This window comes from Chelonia mydas, chromosome 11, assembly GCF_015237465.2.
Source record: "Chelonia mydas isolate rCheMyd1 chromosome 11, rCheMyd1.pri.v2, whole genome shotgun sequence".
Classification (NCBI taxonomy): Eukaryota; Metazoa; Chordata; order Testudines; family Cheloniidae; genus Chelonia; species Chelonia mydas.
In genome coordinates, this window is record NC_051251.2 from 49,615,977 (window position 1) to 49,636,292 (window position 20,316).

The 20,316-nt window shown below is 39.3% G+C and overlaps 1 protein-coding gene across 6 annotated transcripts in view; it reads right to left on the bottom strand.

Moving 5' to 3' along the window:
• CALCRL (calcitonin receptor like receptor) overlaps window positions 1-20,316 on the bottom strand; it is a 96,970-nt gene that overhangs the window by 17,580 nt on the left and 59,074 nt on the right. For all 6 annotated transcript variants that reach the window (XM_037912690.2, XM_043524802.1, XM_043524801.1 and 3 more), the window contains 4 exons: window positions 12,227-12,353; window positions 10,276-10,429; window positions 8,319-8,379; window positions 8,145-8,211 (listed from right to left, as the gene is read on the bottom strand). In XM_037912690.2, coding sequence (XP_037768618.1) covers window positions 8,145-8,211; window positions 8,319-8,379; window positions 10,276-10,429; window positions 12,227-12,353 — 409 coding nt within the window. The remainder of the gene's footprint in view (window positions 1-8,144; window positions 8,212-8,318; window positions 8,380-10,275; window positions 10,430-12,226; window positions 12,354-20,316) is intronic.

Here is a 20,316-nt window from a genome sequence, read left to right on the forward strand (position 1 = left end):
AGACATGCAAGATGAGACAATTCCTTCCCTGAAGAGCTCACAGTATAAGCACAGCCAGGTAGACAAATAAACGAGGTCAGAGAAGAGGATAAAATGGACAACATCGCATTGAATTTTCATGTATTATTGTATAATGGCAGCAGTTGTCTAATCTCAGACATGTTGTAAGGGGCAGAGATAATGACTCTCCTTCCCGGCTATGGGATAAGTCCCTTTAAAGACAGCAATACCTCTGGCTGAGGGCACTTGCCTCCAAACAGTAGCCTTATTGGCCAAACCATTGATTAACTTCCCTTGTATAAAGTTGTTTAGGGACAAAAGGAGCTTTCCAAACTTAGTTCTCTAAATTGGTATTTTTTTTTTCCTGAAGAAGAAGCATCAAGTTAATCGCCACCCAGACTCATGGGGGAGGTCTGTATGGCAATCCCATCTTTCTGAACAAGAATGAGAGGCTGACTGGTGCAGATAGCCATTACCAGTATAGGATCCCATATTTAAGAACTTGGTCTAGATACAGTCTTTAACAGCGTGGGGAGATGAGGAAGATCTCCCAGCAGGTGTACCAATGCAAGGAATAGGGGAAGGAGCCACTACAAGCAAATGCTCGTCTTTCTACAACAAGCAGGACTTCCTCCTCTAGGATATAGATCTTTTTTGTCTCACTATAATAAAGTTGTGACCTGGTTAGCAACCTCAAACAACCCAGGCGTCAATGTGGTAGTGTTCTGTATACAACAGCATTACTGTTACGTAAATTATGAACTCATAATAAACAGCCGCTCATGGTTTCAGCAACATGGTATTAGGTGGATGTGCCATGTTATTTATATTCCACTTATGAGCTATTTAAATCAATTTAATAGGAAATTGCTTTACATAGGAAACTTCTGCATGAGTTTCTGCTGGAAACTAGCAACTACCTTTTAGCTTTGTTTAGGCAATCAAGGTCTTCTGATTCTTTCCCAAGAGATTTATTTAGGTTTCAGGCAGCCTACCATCCTCGTCTAACTTCCTATTGTACATTCCAACAATATGTCCTTCCTTCATTGCTAATTTTAAGCTCTCTCACTTAGATCTATTACTTTAATACAAAGTGGTTCTCTGAACTTGTAGTTCACGTACCTCTGAAGCTTTGGCAATTTGACTGAATTAGTACAAAATATTTTTAACACAGATCTTCAGCTTGAAGGTTAATTAAACACTAGACTAACAAAAGTTAAAGGTGAGTAGCTCATAACAGAACTATTTCATTCATAAAATCTTATTAGTGCTTGTATTTCATTTTTTAAAATAGAGCATGCCACTTTCCCACCATAAACACATTCACACAATTTGCAAGGCTAACTAGTGCAGATATTAAAATAAATGAATCAGATAAATGGGTTTAGTTTTGTGGCAAAGTAGAGTGCAGACCTGACAAAAGGAGCAGCAGAAATATTCAGTAATCTCTTTTGCCACTAATAGAGACTTTTTCCAAAATGCTAAAGCAGAGAGATTGTGATGGCCTGATTTCTCACAAAATTAGCAAAGGCAGGCCCTGATTCAGGAAGTTACTTTAGCACTTGCAAAACTTTAAGCACAGATAGTCCCATTGACATCAATGGGACTACTCACATGTGTATGATCACTATATGTATTATGGTAATGACTACAAGACCCAACTGAATTTGGAGTCCCATTGTGTGAGGTACAGTGCAAACTCATAGGAAAAAACAGTCCCTGCCTCACAGAGCTTACACAAGTTAAGTCAGACAAAGGTTGGGAGGGCAAATAGATGTACACAGAAGGGAAATGACTTGCCCGAGGTCACACAGCAAGTCTGTGGCAAAGGTAGAAACATAAGGTTGGTTGGTTTAATGAGGTTCAGTCCAGTGCCTCATCCATTGGACCATACTGCCTCTCATGTTAAAGTTACATACCTCACTGATTTCAGAGTAGCAGCCGTGTTAGTCTGTATTCGCAAAAAGAAAAGGAGTACTTGTGGCACCTTAGAGACTAACAAATTAATTTGAGCATAAGCTTTCGTGAGCTATAGCTCACTTCATTGGATGCCTTGTCTTGTTAGCTACCCTGCCGAATTGTGGTCTTCAGCCTTATTTAAAGAACTGTCAAGGAAAAAATACACTAAACTATTGTAACATGTTCCTTCTTATAAATGGTAGAAATAATTTTAAAATCTGTCCTTTTCAGTGGCAGAAATAAAAACTTTGGCATAGAAAAATTCATTTGTTAATATAGCTGAAGTCAAAACTGCTTTTACTTAAATTAAAAACCACTGCTATTCTTTTTTTCCACTCTGATCAATGATTCTCGTCAGTTGGAGAAACGGACATCGGCCTCCATTTCCCCATTCTCCTGCTATTCCTTTATTCATGACTCTTTAGGCAAACATTTGCAACTCACTGGGCAACTAGAGACAACTCCAGTCAAGATACAAATTATAGCTGCTCCTTTCTTGGGCGTAGATTGATCAATTACACAATAGCATGGCTTCTAAAAACATCGTTGTTAACTTCATGGAGGGTGGGACTTTCAAAGCAGCCTAAGGGAGTTAGGAACCCAATTCCCACTGGCTCCTGCTCTGAAAGTCCCAGCTGTGATCTTTAAGATGTTACTCCTACAAGGAGAAAAAACACTTTCCTCTAGTTATCTTGTTAGCTTAATATTGTTGCTTACAGTTGTACTAAAGCAGGTCATGCTTAGTTAAGTGTGGACATTGGATTGGCAGTCAAACTGCTTCAGCCATGAGGGTTCTGCTTACACAGCCAAAGCAAACGCATTTAGTCTTCCGTCTTTATGCCTGACTTGTCTTTTTTTAATCAATGTATAACATCTAACTATTATCAGGATGGGAAATTACAGTAACGCTTTCAAAAAGGATCTCTTTCATTTTGCACATGTCATGGGAAAGATTTACAACCCTGTTCAGTCTTCATCATCTCTACATCCATATTTTTTCCTACCTCAGTGCCCAGAAAATTTATACTGAGAATAAGATCCACATTTTCAACCTACTTTTCATTAAACATTCATGCAGGAATATTAAAGTTGTACATATATTTAAATAAATAAATAAATAAATAAATAAAAGCAGTTGGACATAGAGATTAACAAGCCTCAAGCACATTTTGCGCCTGATATTGCTGTCATTGAATTCAAAGGGCATTTTTATTGTTGACTTTGATGGGAACAACACTGGGCAGTTTGGGCCTGACCCAGAGACCACTGAAATCAATGAGATTCTTGCCATTGCTTTCAATACGCTTTGGATCAGGTACTTTGTGCCTGTTTATCTTCGATATTGATTGGTTTGGGGGAGGAGGGGAGGGAGGAAGATAAGAAATTTGGCAAATAAGGCCAGACCCTGTAAGGTGCTCTAGTTTTCATGAAATTCAGAGCTCAAAGGTATAAACTAAGGAAGATACAAATGACATCTCAGCTTTAGAACCGACAGCATAGTTACGTACGTGACATCTCCTTGACGAGACAGTTTTGGATTAAAGAAATAGTAGTATATTAGTATAAAATAGAGTGACATGCATTCTCTGGCTGCAATCTTGGCCCTACTGATGTCAATTGAGCTGGGATTTCACTCTCTGTAGATGCTGGGGAGAGGAAAGGTTAGATGGATTTAGAACTGGTTTTCAGAGGAAATACTAAAGCCCAAGTACTTTCCAGCCACAAAATCTACCTGGTATGGAAGACCTGATTGTCAGGGTAGAGGGAGGCAGGATACAGGGAATCTCTGCAGGGTCCATGCCCCACTGGTCATGGATCACAGTTCCAGAGGAACGCATTGTGCTTCATTATGGAGTGGGTTTGGAATGGGACAAAGGCAAGTGATTCTCAACTACCTTAATTCACTAGCTAATCAACCTGTAAAGAGGGCATGAGTACCCACAGCATCTATGTACCCCAAGGACCACCTCAGCAAACATTTCTCAACAGCTAAGATAATAGGCTGACCAATGGGTTCAGTATTCTGTCCGAGGAGGGTGTGTGAGGGGGAGAAGAAATCCTATTTTCTTATTTTAGTTGGCAGAAAACTGAGATTAAAGGTAGGCAGACCAGGTAACAATATCTAGAGGGCTTGATATAATTTCCATTGACTTTAGTGGGTATTGAATCAGGTCCACGGTTGGATCCGGCCCCTGGTTAAAGTGGGACCAATGTTTCCATTCTAAGGGATAATTTTCAGTTGTTTATAATATTTTCAATCTTTTTTCCTTCCTGGCTGAAATCTGTCAGATTCGTTCTCAGTTTAGGAGAGAATGTTTTCTGGAATGTTGGAGTCAAAAAGGTTCAGTCATTTTCATGGAGAAAGTGACAAATTGCATTTTTCCCAGTATAATTTCTTTTGCAGCAGTCATTGAGAGCTGGGCTCATAATGCTGGATATTGAGTTTATGTCCTGCAGTAATTTCATGAAAGTAATTGTGATGTCACGCATTTGTGACACTCAAGAGGGAATTTAGAGTGGTTATAATATGAGAACAAATGGCTTCAAAGCAGGCATCAAAAGAAGGAGAGAGACTGTGAGGGTCTAGAACCTCCCTCCACTTTGTATAAATATCGTTGATGATGATCAAAAAAGAATAAATAAATAAAAACAGATGCATGAAAAGTAAATGGATTTAGAGGGTGGGATTTTCAGACATGCTCAGTGCTAGTCTAGTGAAATCAGTGGCAAAACTCTCCTAGACTTCAGTGGGAGCTAGGGTGACCAGACAGCAAGTGTGAAAAATCAGGACAGAAGGTGGGGGATAATTCGAGCCTATATAAGAAAAAGCCCCAAATATCGGGACTGTCCCTATAAAATCGGGACATCTGGTCACCCTAGTGGGAGCAGACTTACAAAAAGCACTCAGTGTTGGCCTATTTAAATATGCCAGCTTTTTGTTTGTCTTCTCTGTATGAAAGTGTCTAAGTTACAAAATTTGAACGGAAGTTGAACAAAGCCCCTTGCCAAACCAGCTAACAACAAAGCAAATAAACTGATCATGATAAGCATTAAAGGTTCAGTCGCTGACACACTTCATGAACATTATGAGGTATCACCAACTGGCTGGAGATAGATGGAGTCAGTGGCCCACACATTCTGTCTTCTGTACAAAGATGACATGCAAATCGAAACAATTTCAGCCTCAGGGGCAACTTTGAACTATTTACCAAAACATTGTTCAATTTATTAATTGTTAACAAAACTGCCTTGGGCAAACTGGAAAATGATATGAAAAATTAAAGTTGGTGTGTTTTTACATGCTAATTTTGCTGAGGTCAGCCAGTCCAGGTTTTCTGATTATCTTATACTAAAGGGAATTATTTTAATGTGTAGAGTCATTGACATGTTCAGGCTCATTTATAAAATGTTACTATCACTGGATAACAGTTTAGCAGAGCTTTATATGCATTTTTTATAGTTATTAATTGCCAAGATAGCTGTGCTTGTATATGTATATATAAAATAGAAATTCTTTCTTTAATCAGCCAGATATTTTCCCTTGACTCATATTTTCCTTTGATTAGTGTTATCACAAAGCCAAAATTCCAAAATTAAATTCAACTCTGGTGTAGGTCTATTTACTTCAGTGGAGATGCAATTACTTACACCACAGGTTAATTTGTGTTTGTGATTTAACAAACATTGAATTGTACACTCTAGTAGATAGACTTTACGCAGGCAAGTGAGGGTGGGAGGAAGAAGATAGAACAGAATCATTTCCCTCCTTGTGCAGTAGCCTCCAGGGGCAGAACACACACCCTTACACATCTTATGGAAAGGGGCTGGGTGATGGATTCACATACTCACAGGATTATTAGTCAGGGCCTGCCCCACCTGTTCTTTCCTCTGCTCCGGTTGCGGGGGTGGAGGCGAAGCCCCTTATCTATAGCTGGTTGGGAATTTTCTGGTGAAAAGTTTGTCAAACCTGAAATGCTTTATGGGAACATCATGGGTTCAACAAAGTTTTGTTGAATGACAGGCAGGGATCCGTCAGAAACTTGCCTGGTTTCCTCGAAGGTTGCTGGGGGTGAGGTTTCCAGGGTCCCCAGTCCCACTGTGCAGACTGCACTGAGGCCAAGGATCCCAGGGCATCTAAGGTCAATGGCTTCAGGGCAGCCCCACTATACCGATTGACCCAGGGCTGGAGACCCAGGCTTCCACTGTCTGAGACTTCAGGGTAGAGCAGCCATGTCAGGGCTCACAGGCTCCCTGCCGTGGAACTGAGAGCCTGGTGACCCTGGAAGTCCTACCGCTAGTGAGGACATGGCTCCCACAGCAGGCAGCCTGGAAGCTCCAGATGGAGCCAGGGCTCTCATGGCTGCTAGGCTTCCTGCTTCACAGGTGTCCAGGCAGCCAGCCACTCAGTTTCCTTTGATAACAATTCAATTTTTTAAAACCATTGTTTGTGAAATTTCCTGTTAGTGGGAAATTTCAAAAATTCAAAACAAAGTTCTGAAATGGAACAAAAACCTATTTTGAAATATCAGAATTTCTACTGGAACAGAAATTCCAAGTTTCAACCAGTTGTACTCTTACCTAACTCTCTGCACTCCCCCTCCCTCTCTCTCTCTCTCACCATCCCCCATGGAACCACATTCAGGTCGTTATGCAATACTTAATTTGGCCACAGGATTTTGACCTAATTGAAAATCTCATTTGATTTTTGTTTAGTGCCAACACTTTCTGGTCTTGGACATTTGGGGAAAATTTTCAGAAGTGGTGATTTAGGAGTTGTTTTCAAAAGACACGGAAGTACCTAAGAGACTGCATCTCATTTTAAGTAAGTGGGACTTAGGCCTGGTTTTCAAAGGTATTTATGCACATAAATATGCAGATAGGCCTCAACTTGGATTTCATTGGGAGTTAGGTGCTTGCCCAGTTAAAGTGCTTCTGAAAATTCATCTATCTGCATCTTTAGGCTCCAATTGCCCTTGGAAATCTGGCCGTTAAGTGCCTAAATCATTTTTGAAAATAGGACTTAGGCATTTTTGAAAATTTTGCCTTTTGACACTGTATCTTTGCCAGAGACACTATATATGGGAGGAGAACTTCTGATGTGCCTCTGAGGCCTGGTCTGCATGGGAAAGTTGCATTGGTTTAATTTAAATTGGTTTTTAAACTGATATAGTTAAACTAATGCAATTTCTCCCCCCTCTCCCATGGACACTCTTATTTTGGTTTAAAAGTGCCTTATATTTAGTAAAAAGAAAAGGAGTACTTGTGGCACCTTAGAGACTAACAAATTTATTTGAGCATCTCACAAAAGCTTATGCTCAAATAAATTTGTTAGTCTCTAAGGTGCCACAAGTACTCCTTTTCTTTTTGCAGATACAGATTAACACGGCTGCTACTCTGAAACCTTATATTTAGTGTAACTTAAACTTGTTCCCTGTCAATTTAGGCTAAATCAAGGAAAGATACTCTTATCCTGAAATAAGTATGTCCACACAGGGCTTTGTACCAATTTAACTATATCCGTTTCTGTCACCAGAGAAACTCTCTCAGGTAGACAAGACCTAACTGTAATTAATTGTGATCCATGTTGATCAAACTAAGAATGGCAACCACAGTAATTAGACAAGAACTCTGTTTAGATTCAGAAGAGAGGTAACTTATCCATTATGTCAGCACAAGTACTATCAACAACCAGTATAGTAAAATATTTTCATTACCAGAAGCATAGAAAAAAGAAGAAAGGGAGATTTATTTCCAACTGTGAAGTCATTTTCTGGCAAACCTTAGCAAAACTTTGCCCAAGTTCATCACTGGCATGAATGCAACTGCACTGACTACAATGGAATTGAACCTGCTTACAGGATGGTTGCCATCTTGGCTTACACACTGGTGATTGAACTAAGGGCCTCCAGAACTAAAAGCATGAGCTGAAAGCATGCAGCAGCTTGAAAACTCTGTAGCTGAGGGCTGTAACATACTCTATCCTCTGTTGATTGGACACAGAAGGGGACCCACAACATACATTCACTGGTGTTTTGCACTTAAACCATTAGTGAATCTGTCCTCTTGTCTTCACAGTCACACCCTTTTTGTGGCGGGAGATATTGATCCTACCCATTCTGTAAAAAGACTAGGAACAATCAGGAAATTGACAAGAAAAAACAAATGATCATATGAAAAACGCCTACCACTAAAGCAGCACAAATAGGACCATGGATAATGTACAGCAGATGAGTTTCAGAACTGATCCAGCAGCTGTGGAGAAAATGGGAAGAATAAGCATTTGGGCTTTTTATTAATTATCATCTCTCCTTGAAAGAAAATGTTACATTTTTAGAAACAAAAACTGAGATTTTACTTACTTGTCATTGAAATACAGACTTCTCGCTATAGCGTGTATGCAGGCAGGGATCAACGGGAATCCTGAGAACAGCAAATTTATAAATCAGCCTAATTCAAGGATTAATTCTGACTTCATCAAAAAAAGAACTGTTAAAGTGGCAATGAGTAAGTTTTAAACATAATGAATGAATACACATAATAAAACTAATTTCATCCTGCATGCCTCACTCAGGCACACAGATATAACTGATTTCAGGTACTTTTCGATTGGAATGAGACTTTTCCAGAGTAAGACCTGATGCAGCAAGCTTCTGTGTTGAAAAATCTAATCCTGAGTAACAGTGCAGGAAGTAAGACTCCAATCCAGCAAAACATTTAAGCAAGTGAGTCGACCCATTGACTTTATAAAATTAAGCCCATGCTTAAAGCTCTGCTGGATGAGGGCCTCGAGTAGGAAGACAGATTGAAAATTTTAAATCAGATCGGGTAAGTTAATGTAACAACATTTTTAATCTACTGTTTTCATTCTCACACTTGAAAATTAATGCTCATTTTTAGGCATGTTTCCTTATATCAGTGCAATTCTGTGTAGATTGCTAGACAAGCCCCCCTCTAATTCACCGGTGTTTTGCAGTATGAATAGCCATGCAATTTTACTGGTTATGTTTTGCTTGTTTTTTATGTGTTTTGTTGGTTTCTAGTACATGGAAAATAACTAGGAAACAACTATTTGCATCAGCTGTGGGAATCTTATATTTTTTCACTTCGACCATGCTACGTACAAAACTATATAGCACTACACAGCAAAACATCATTTGATTTGCTCCAATGTATGTCCTGTCATACAGAAATGTAGTCCAGTATGTTGTGTTATTAGGAAATTTGAACCTGTCTATATAAATAAATCTTAGGTCAAATCGTAAACAAAAAGGCATTTTAAAAAAGTACAACTCCAACTGTACTGACATTTTCCAGACTGCAAGCTATATTAATTCTTAACAGGATATGCATAAAAGTTCACAGTCTCAACAGGGTTAATTAAAACGACTCTAGAATCATTTTTATTGATCTATAGTACAGTGTATGTACTTGAGTTGATAAAAATAAAACTACCAGAAAAGAGATTTAAAATACTTTATTGAATCTCTAATTACCTACATTTTGAACAGTGATTTGCGGTGCCCAATCTGAGACAACATAAAAGGGCCTGATTTTCAGAAACTTCTGAACACCTATGCTCTCAAAATCAAGCCTCTTGAATGCGTCTCAAGATGAGCAACCAAAAGCCGAAGTACACAAAATCACTAGTCACTTCAGAAAATTTTGGCCTGAAAGCTTTGTGCAAATACAGCCAGAAGCCTGAGTCCTGCCTTTTGTGAAAGCACTATCCCACACTGCCTTAATTTGTCATGTTCAGTTTGTGGTCTTTGGTGTTGTTTTTTACGTAAGCTCTTTACCTACAGTAGTTCTCTATTTGCTTTGTGAACAATACAGGTCAAGCGGAACCTCTGGAAAAATAAATGCTTGGCCTTCCCCAATTCAGTTTTGACCCTCCTCCACCCTAGGCCTGGTGAGACGTCTCAGGAAACAAACATTCATTCCTGTATAAACATCTTCGAGATGAGAAACAATGAATAATTACTTCTTATTGTCTCTTCATAGTAAGACGCGCTTTTCTCTATGCAAAGGAGGAGTCACTTCCTGACTTCTCCAGTACATAATCTGTCTTTTAGCAAAGACAGAAGTATGTGCAGAAAGCTTTGCTAAAACAGTAAGGACATATTTAATTTCAGAGAAACAAAATTGATCTGGTATACATTGTTGAAGTACGTGCGTACATAATATTAGTTTTATAGATTTAAATTAAAAATGATGGTCCCCCCCCCCCAAAAAAAAAAAAAAGAAAGAAAGTATACTTGAGGCATCAGTTGTTTGTTTTTTTTTCTTTTAAAGAGATCAACCTATGGAATTACATACCCCAGCCGAGAAGATAATACCACATCAGGTGTTGTTTCTCCGCGAAGACAGCCACCACAATGAGAGTATGCAGGTAAATGCCTTCACAGAGCATCCAGAAGTAATTGCAACCCATTAAATACAGGTAAATGAACTGATATACTTTGCAACTAACCTGTGGAAAAAACAAAGAATACAGCTTGAATAATTAGTTTGTAATGGTTCCAAGAGATTCAATGGCAAGAGGGAAGCATTACTTATTGCATCACTCTGCTTTGCTATAAAGTTTGCTTTGATATGTGTTATTCATAATGCAGTACTCAAAAGGTGACATCCAGATGACTCCACAAAGGAGACTGTAGTTTTATTAGCTGACTTGATTTTTGGGATGAATGCTGAAGGCTTCCAGCACTATGGAGAACATAGTGGACCTAGGGAAATCTTTTAAAATGATGACGTTTTCCCCTCAGAGGTTCCTCATGTTGCCAACACTGATGTAAATTAATCAATGCAGGTAAATAAAGATTCCTCAAATCTTTGTGAAAAGTATCTGATGGTAAGTAATATCTTTGGGAAGAAGATCCTTTGATTAGGCCACATTATCCTCTCAGTTACACCAGCAACTCCAGTGGAAACAGTGCATGCACTCTCCTCAGTGAAAGGAGGAGATTCACCTCCGTAATAGCTTTTTAGACTTTTTGCCCCAGTCCTCTCTACAAAACTTAATCCTAAACTTTAGAACTAAACAAAGACAGTCTAATAGGGTCTAATTTTCCTCTCACACAGTTTTGCACTGGTCTACTTCTACTATGCTACACCAATGTGAATGCTATCAAAATCAGGCCCATACACATTTATCCTACTGTTACCTTACACAGGCAAGTTCCCCAACACCAGTCTGAATCTGAATCATTCCACTAAAGATGTTGGAGTTGTACCAGTAGTGTGTGACAGGAAAGCCAGTCACTATCTATGCATTTATTTTTATTTAGTTCTGGAGCATAATCTTAAATTCTTTTGAAATAGTCCAGGCAAAATTCTAAATGGCTTAGAAACCACTACTTCTCCTGTCCACTGGAGAAAACTCATCTAAGCTTGGATTCATGGGATTGCTCAGAATAATCATTCCCTTGATAAGCTAAGCAGGCAGCAGCACATGACAGAGCTATTTTAATGTATAGCTAGCCTTAGAGTAAATACCAGAAATACTATATCTAAGACCACCCAGAAGAAAAAAGATATCTACTGTATGCTAACCAGTAAATTTTCTAGTTGTTACTGCTAAGGAGTGAAATGCAAGGTTAAACCATCAGGCACCTGACTGTATCTAAATTGAAGTATTTTTGAGTATTGAAAATGACCAGCACTTTTTATGTAAGTGTTCAGAAATGAACAAGGGCTATACAATCTAGCCCTCACTACATAAGCCTCACTAGCTGCCCTGCACTCCCATGAGACAGTGAAGTGTCATTATCCAACTTTAAAGGGGGAGGGGAGAGTGGGGGTGGAACAAAAGCCACAAAGAAAGCAAATAACAGAGGCAGGTTTAGAACTCAAGACTTCTTGACTGCCAACCCCAGGACAAATTCATCCCTGGTATAACTTCGTTTAAGTCATTCTTCCAGATCATACTACTTTCCTGACATTGTTTTAGTATTGTGCAAGAATACAAGAGATCTAGCTGCATGACACACAATACCAAACTGAAATCAGAAATGTAGTCCAATACTATCTATTTAATAAAGATCCATGTGATTTTGAACTCCCCTGCCTTCACAAACCTTAGCTGGCCAAACTGACCAGACATCTATTGCATTATTTAAAGAATGAATAAATTCTTACTGCAATTCAAAAATGTTAGCTTTGATAGACATGATGTCATGAACTAATGATATCTAATTTATTAATATTTTCCATCACTAAATGTCTTTCCACACAAATCAACAGTGCAGCCAAATCCACTTTCACTTACTGGATTAGTTGCAACTAACTGCTGGTTGTTGGCAACTGCCGCCAGCCAAATTATTGTAACGATGGAGTTGCAAACAAAAGAGAAAAACAGATTTTTATGTAGGGTGATCCTTTGGCAACTCAAGCTCCTAGAAAAGAGAGACAAGAGCAAATTAATACATATGAGTTCTCAGCCTCATATTAACTATTCTGCCAACTCATTTTAAAATAATAAATTTAATTTTGTGAAAGGTAAAGATTTTCTTTATCCTTGATTTTATTTTTATTTGGCTGTATAATGCAAACCAGGTGCAACACGTTTTATTATCCTTATAAGAAAAGCACTTGCTTTGGAGCAATTAGCTAAAAAAGGGTCTGGAAAAACATGTTTACTTACTATTGCAAGGTGATATTTTATTCCATGCCAAATTATTTTTTTAAAAGCGTATGCCCCACCAATTATTTTCATACACAGGAAAATAGCATTTACTAAAGTATTGGTCCATCTAATCCAGGATCCCTGTTCAGAGTCACACAGCAAGTCCATGCTGTGGCACAGACAGGAATAGAACCGAGGCCTCCTGACCGTCAGGCTCCCTCTCTCTAAGAGCCAGGGGCCTGTGTGAGTGTGAAAAGGGAGAGAATCACCACAATAAGAATCTCCACCTCTTTCACCCTCAGTGCAGGAGCTGAGCATAATGGGAGTCCAAGTACTACAGGAGCGCAAAGACTCTAGACAGGGTGAGCACCACTCCTAGCACTAGCCTGTGCAAAAGAGGTAGAGGAAGGGTTGCGGCCTTCGGGAAAAGTGTCACTGGAAGTCCAGGAAGCACTACAGTGGTCTAAAACTATGCCTACACTTACAGTGGCTTGTAGAGTACAGGTGCTACACCTGTAGCTACATGCTGCAGTGAAAGGTTCTGGCAGCCGGGAAAGGCTCTGGCAATGGGGTGGAATTGTGGCTACTGGAAATGTTGCAGTACAGCCCTACCTACCTACCTTCCGTTTTTTGGGGGGTGGACGGTAGCGTTAATTGACAGAGAGAAATTCTAATGGAAAAGAGAGAATCTATCACGTACAATTCCAATTACTGTTTACTGTTGTGGAGGCCAGACATCAATCAATTCACGTTAGTGAGTGCCAAGTCTGAACGCATCAGGAAAGGGAGGAAAAACCTCAGCTGTCTAGTCTTTACAAACAGCACACCGAGAAAAACTAAAATCTGGACAAATATTGCTCAATGTTTGAGCCAGGAAGATGATACAGATTAATATAATGTTTTCATAGCAATGTATTTACAGTATCTTTACAAGAGTTGAGGTGCAGTGACTGGCAATCTGTTGAAGACATGCAAGACATAGGAAGAAAGGAAAAAGTAAAGTAGACAGTCACCAGTGTGGTTAGATAGGTGTATTCTATGCCTGTTCAAGTCACACTGTAAAGATCTGCATTATAAAATTATGGTTATGCATTGTTCACAATTTTTGCTCAGGCACCAGAAGGGAGTGTGAGGCTTCCCACAGGTAAACAGAGCTGACCGTAGAGGAACCCGTGCCAGTAAAGGTTAAATCTAACGTGTGGTGACACAATATAGACGCTGCAAGTCCAGCGAGCATGTGTATAAATAGCAGTGTAGACAGTGAGGCACAACTTAGGTGAGTAGGATGCCCTACGTGACTGAACCCGAGAGTATATACCCTACACGTCTCTCTACAGTGCCTCCATGTTCTATGCTGCTATTTTTAGCATTGTAGTGTCTTGATGCCAGAGCCTTTCACTACTGTAGTGAAAGGCTTTGGCAATAGGAAAAGGCTCTAGGAGGATAGAGGCGGCGGAGAATGGCTCTGGCACCTCCCTGCTGGAGCCTTTCACTACTGCATGTTGCTACACACCACAGCGGACACAGCCTGCCTTTCACTGTGGTGTGTAGCTGCATGCTATTGCAAGTGTAGACAAGGCCTAAATCATTAAGGACCAGATTGTGGAGCCCTTGTTCAAGCTGAGTACCACCTTACTCCACATGCAGTCTCAATGAAGTCAATGGGACCACACTTAAGGAGCAAGCAGCTAAATCACATGAGGAAGGATGTTAGAATCTGGTCCCAACAATTGGCAAAGGTTAATCTTCTGGAAAAAAAATTGATAGAAAAAGCACAAATCACACAATGCAGCTATGAATATGAATTAAGTTGTAAATTATATTCTATTAGGTCTTCTCTGGATATAATTTTGTTTTTGTCTTTGCGGTTTAATTTCTGAAGAACATGCAGGTTTGAGTATGGATGTATATCGAAATTACTCCAGACTAGAATACTTATATGCAAAAATGAGTCATGAACAACTCTGGGACTCTGTGTCTGCTTATTGTCAAGACCTCAATGCACAGACAAGGAAAAACACATAAAACTTATGAGGATATCTGTCAGGGTCATCCAACAGCTGTTCCTGTTGAATATTCAGCACTCCCACCCCTGCGCCCTCCCCCACCCATGCATGAAAGCAACATAGGACAAGAAACAAGAAAGCAAGACTGATGGTATTTTAAAAAGGAAGAAAACACTCTTTCAGCAATGAATAGCATTCCTTCCTAATCCTCTCCCCCTCCGCACCCCTTCTCCACACTGTTTTTGTTACTGATATAATGGTCTTTAATAATTCCTCCTCATAATTATGATCTAAGTGTCATTTAAGGGTCTACCACCAGGTTTACCCTCATGAAATAAAATTTGGTTTGCATTTATCTATGGCACTCCATGAAACACATTTCTCTGATGTCTGTGGATAAGACTATAGGGTAACATTTTCAAAAGTCCTTAAATGATGTAGGACCAGATTTTTAAAGGTATTTATGCCCCTAGAGAAGCAGACAAGTGTCTCTTGCAATTATTAAAAGCATTTAAATGAGTTGGGCCTTTGACTTTCAATGGGAATTAAGTGCTTAACTTTCTTAGGAGCTTTTTTAAAAATTCCAGTAGGAATCTGCCTTTTTAAGGTGCTAAAATACCCTTGTAAATCTGGCCCTTTGAAAGCCTAGGTTCCATTGACTTTCAATGGGATTTATGCTCCTAAATGCCTACAGCACTTTTCAAAATGGGATTTAAGCATTTTTGAAAGTTTTACCCAATAAGATATATACAAGATCAGGCAGTATCTCTGAAAATAGTCTTCCTGCCTTGTAACACAAGAACAAGGGGAAGTTCAGAGAAACTGAAAAGTGGCAACTTCAAACCTGATTTTTTTTTCTTTACACAATCATAATATGGCCCTGGAACTCACTGCCAAAAATTTAGCAAGAATCAAAAAGAGGTTGGGCATTTATATAGATAACAAGACTCTCCAGAGTTATAATAGCTAATGCTGACATTTTTTGGGAAGGGATATAAAACCATCTGCTTTAGGATTTAAACCAATCTCTACCAGGGTTTGGCATGAGACCTTCATGAGGGACAGATTATCCAATGTCTGTCTACTATGAGGTTTCCTGCACCTTTCTTCTGAAGCATCTAGTGCTGGCCACTGTTGGAGATAGCATACTAGACAAGTCAGACCACAGGTCTGATCCAGTACAACAATGTCTCTGTTTCTAATTGATTTTCCCCCTTTCTTCCTCCAAACCCTTTCCCTCCTTCTCTGTGCCTGTTGTTCTTGTAAACTGTCACTTGCCCCATCCTTTCTCTGCCCTCTCTTTATTTTAAATCTTTCTTAAGAACTGGTTTAGCAGGTAGTTTATATGATACACAAGTAAGATGTGTGTGTGGTACTTCAATGTGGGGACACACCCCCTGATTTTGTTTCACAGATCCCTTTCCAAAACTGCACCAGCTTTGTGCAGCTAGTTCACACAACACACAAGTCCACTGTTTGTATGCTATCAGCTTAGAGCCATGGGAGAACCAGAAAGTTGAACCAGTACAAGAAGTTTTACTGGGCAGTCACAAATAGAACTTGAAACCCCCAAAGGGTCTGATTCTGTATTTAGAATCCAAAATATTTCAGTGGATTCTAAAGTCAATGAAGTGAGTTATCCAACAAAATTGTAGCTATGACAAAACTTTTCATACAGAAAATACAAAATCCGCAAACCCATTGTTTCCCATATGATATTTGCTGGCCTACAGTTTATTCAAGTATTTTTAGTGCTGCTTGGAAAACACTTTTCTCCGTGGAAAATAAAACATTTTGGTTTTTGACTGAATGAAAGCTTTTGCAGAAAGTGTCTACTTTCTCCAAAAGTTTTGATTTTTCAGCTGAAAATCAAAAAGTTTTAGGGTTTTGACAAAAAAGTTTAAATTTTCCGTGGAGAAAAGTATTTTCCAACCAGCATTAAAAATACTTTAATGAACTGCAGTCCGGCAGATATCATATGGGAAACAATGTTTTCACTAAAAGCATAAATACATTAGAAACACAAAATTCCAAATATGCTCCCACACAACAATAAAAAAGCACCATCTGTTAAAGCCATGAATTATCTTAACAAATATCAGCCAATACATAACACATCCTAGAATTAGGCTAGATCCTCAAACATTTTTGTACTACTAAAAATACTATACAAGATCTGTGCATGTATCCCATCAGAACATCTTGTAGAGGCCTTTCCTCAGCTCCCTTTAAATTTTGTAATTTCCTTTTGTATCCCAGCATAACCACAGACTAGAAATTGTGGTTTGTGGGTCTGGATTTTTTCCATGTCATTCTCTAAGGATATCGGGTCTTTCTTCCAGGGAAACCATTGCCTTAGAGAATTAGACAAACATAACATTCTTACAATTTACTTCAATAGTAGCAATGCTAACCACCTGGCTTTGCTGTAAACACTGATAGTGTTGTCACAAGCTGAGATGAAACTGACGTGGATTTCTATTCCAAACAGTGAAAATCAAGCTTTAATATGAAAGCTTGAAATTTGTTTAAAAATTCAATGCCCAAACATTTTTTTCACAGCATTTGATTTTCAATCTGTTAGAATGCTTTATGAGTTTTAGAGCAGCAGTAAAACCCTCTCTGTGCCAAGTGAGTGTTTGCACTCACAGATTCTTCATCAGTCTATTTTATGCAACAGTGAGCAATTAAAAAAAAAGGCTCCATAATATACATAGTTCTTACTGAAGAATTACAAGCCACACTCACGTACACACAAATTTACAGTTTTCATGAGAAGCAGAATAACATGAACATTGCGGTTTAAGGCTAAGATTTCCAAAAGTGTCTAGTGGTTTTGGGTGCTCAGCTTGAAACACCACATAAGGGCCTACATTTTCAGAAAATGCTGAGCACCTATCTTCTGAAAATCATAACCCTTTATGGTGTCTCATTTGGGCTCTCAGATGTTGATGCACCAAAAATTGCTAGTGAGTTTTGAAAATCTTAGTCTAAATCTTGAAAAGCATGCACCTAAATTGGAGGTTCACTGTGTTCAGTTGGATATACCTAAAAGGTGCTTCTGCATATAATTGCCAGTTGCATACTGCCCTTATTGGCCTAACCCAGACCAAACAAAGTGAATAGAAGTCTTTGGGTGAGATTTTGATCAGCCCCTCTGTTTCCAATGAACTATTAGGCTATTCAGGGATAAGATAAAATATATCAAAAACTGAAAGGATAAGAGAGAAAGAGAGATTATAACTTTCAATCAGCCTGCTGAAGGTTCATATTTATCATGAAAATAACAATTAATAGGTGTAGTGTTTACTACCCTAATTAGCCCTGTTGTCTTTGATGAGATTACTCACAGTGGGAAGTCTTGCAAGGTCTAGGAACAAATTTTGAAAGAGAAAGTAATTAAGGACACAGAGGTAAACAGTAATTGGGATAAAATACAACATGGTTTTACAAAAGGTAGGTTGTGCCAGACCAACCTTATCTCCTTCATGGAGAAGATAACTGATTTCTTAGACAAAGGAAATGCAGTAGATCTAATCTACCTGAATTTTAGTAAGGCATTTGATACAGTTCTCCATGGGAAATTATTAATTACATTGGAGAAGATGGGGATTAATATGAGAATTGAAAGGTGGATAAGCAACTGATTAAAGGGGAAACCACAACATGTCATACTGAAAGGTGAACTGTCAGGGTGGAGGAAGGTTACTAGTAGAGTTCCTCAAGGATCAATCTTGGGACCAATCTTATTTAATATTTTTATTAATGACCTTGGCACAAAAAGTAGGAATGTGTTGATAAAATTTGTGGATGAGAAGGACCAGAATATATGGAGGAGGACCAGAATATCATACAAGAAGGTCTGATGACCTTGAAAACTGGAGTATTTGAAGTAGGATGAAATTTAATAGTGCAAGGTCGTGTACTTAGGGACTAACAACAAGAATTTTTGCTGTAAGATATGGACTTATCAGTTGGAAGCCACAGAGGAGGAGAAAGAAATGGTGTATTGGTTGATCACAGGATGACTATGAACCACCAATGTGAAAAAGCCTAAAGCAATCCTAGAATGTATCTGGAGAGGTATTTCCAGTAGAGACAGGGAAGTGTTAATACCATTATACAAGGCACTGGTGAGACCGCATCTGAAATCCAGTGTACAATTCTTGTCTCCCATGTTTAAGAAAGATGAATTCAAACTGGAACAGGTGCAGAGAAGAGCTACTTGGATGATCAGAGGAATAGAAAACCTACCTTTTGAGAGGAGACTCAAACAGCTTGGCTTGTTTAACCTAACCAAAAGAAGGCTGAGAAGAGATATGATTGTCTCTATAAATACATCAGAGGGATAAACACCAACGAGGGAAAGGGGTTATTTAAGTGAAGCACCACTATGGACACAAGAACAAATAGATATAAGCTGTCCATCAATAAGTTTAGGCTTGAAATTAGACAGTTTTCTAACCATCAGAGCATTGAAGTTCTGGAACAGCTTTCCAATGAGAGTAATGGGGGCAAAAAACCTAACTAATTTCAAGATTGAGATTGATAAATTTATGGAGGGAATGGTATGATGAAACTGCCAACAATGGCATGTAGCCAATCTGCAACAGCTAGTAGCAAATATCTCCAATAGCCAGTGATGGGACATTTGTTGGGGAGGGCTCCAAGTTACTACAGAGAATTCTTTCCCAGGTGTCTGGCTTCTGCATCTCGCCATATTTGGGTCTGAGAAGGAATTTTCTCCTAGGTCAGAATATCAGAGACCCTGGGATTTTTTCGCCTTCCTTTGCAGCATGAGGCATTGGTCACTTTCAGGTTTAAACTAGGGTTGTCAATTAATCACAGTTAATGCCTGTGATTAACTGAAAACACAATTAACACATTAATTTTTTAATATGTTAATTGCATACCTCTGGGCAGGGAAGGAGGAATCTGACAGTGTCTGGTCAGGCGCAGTAACCCAAGCCACTACCAGCGGGTGGGAAGAGAACAGAAGAAGAAAGAGGAAGTGGCTCCCATTCTAGCTCCAGCAGAGAGGTAGGGATCCTGACCGCACTGTGCCCCAATGACCCCAGTTCGCCCCTCGCTCTGGAGACTAACCCCTGTCCCCCCGTGCCATGCCTCTTGTTCCAGGGATCAACACATTCCCCCCCACACATTCCCCAATGCCTTTGGTCAGCTGGCATCCCATAGAGAACAGAGGCCTGGTGAGCTCAGCCTCCCTGCACCAGCATCTCCTCCCTGCCCCATGTAGAGTCCCTAAGGTAAAATCCACCCTCCCTTGCAAACAAGGTCTCGCTCAGCTGAAGGGAGCCCACCTAGATCAGTAAAAGGAGATTAACAGGAGTTTAGTCGCTCTGTTTAACAGCGCGATTAAAACTGAGATTCATCATGATTATTTTTTTATTGCTTGGGAGCCCTAGTTTAAACGGTTACTAAGCCCTAGTAAATGGTGGATTCTCTGTAACTTGAAGTCTTTAAATTTCAGGACTTGAATAACTCAGCAAGAGGTTATGGGTCTATTACAGGAATGGGTGGGAGAGGTTCTGTGGCCTACAATGTGCAGGAGGTCAGACTAGATGATCATGATGGTCCCTTCTGGGCTTAAAGTCTTCTAGTCTAACTGTCTGGAGGACTGAACTCTCAGTCTATATCAGAGAGGACCATCAGAGGTCTCACAAGGTTATCATTGCAAACTCTCTCTTATTAAGAAGCATCAAGAAA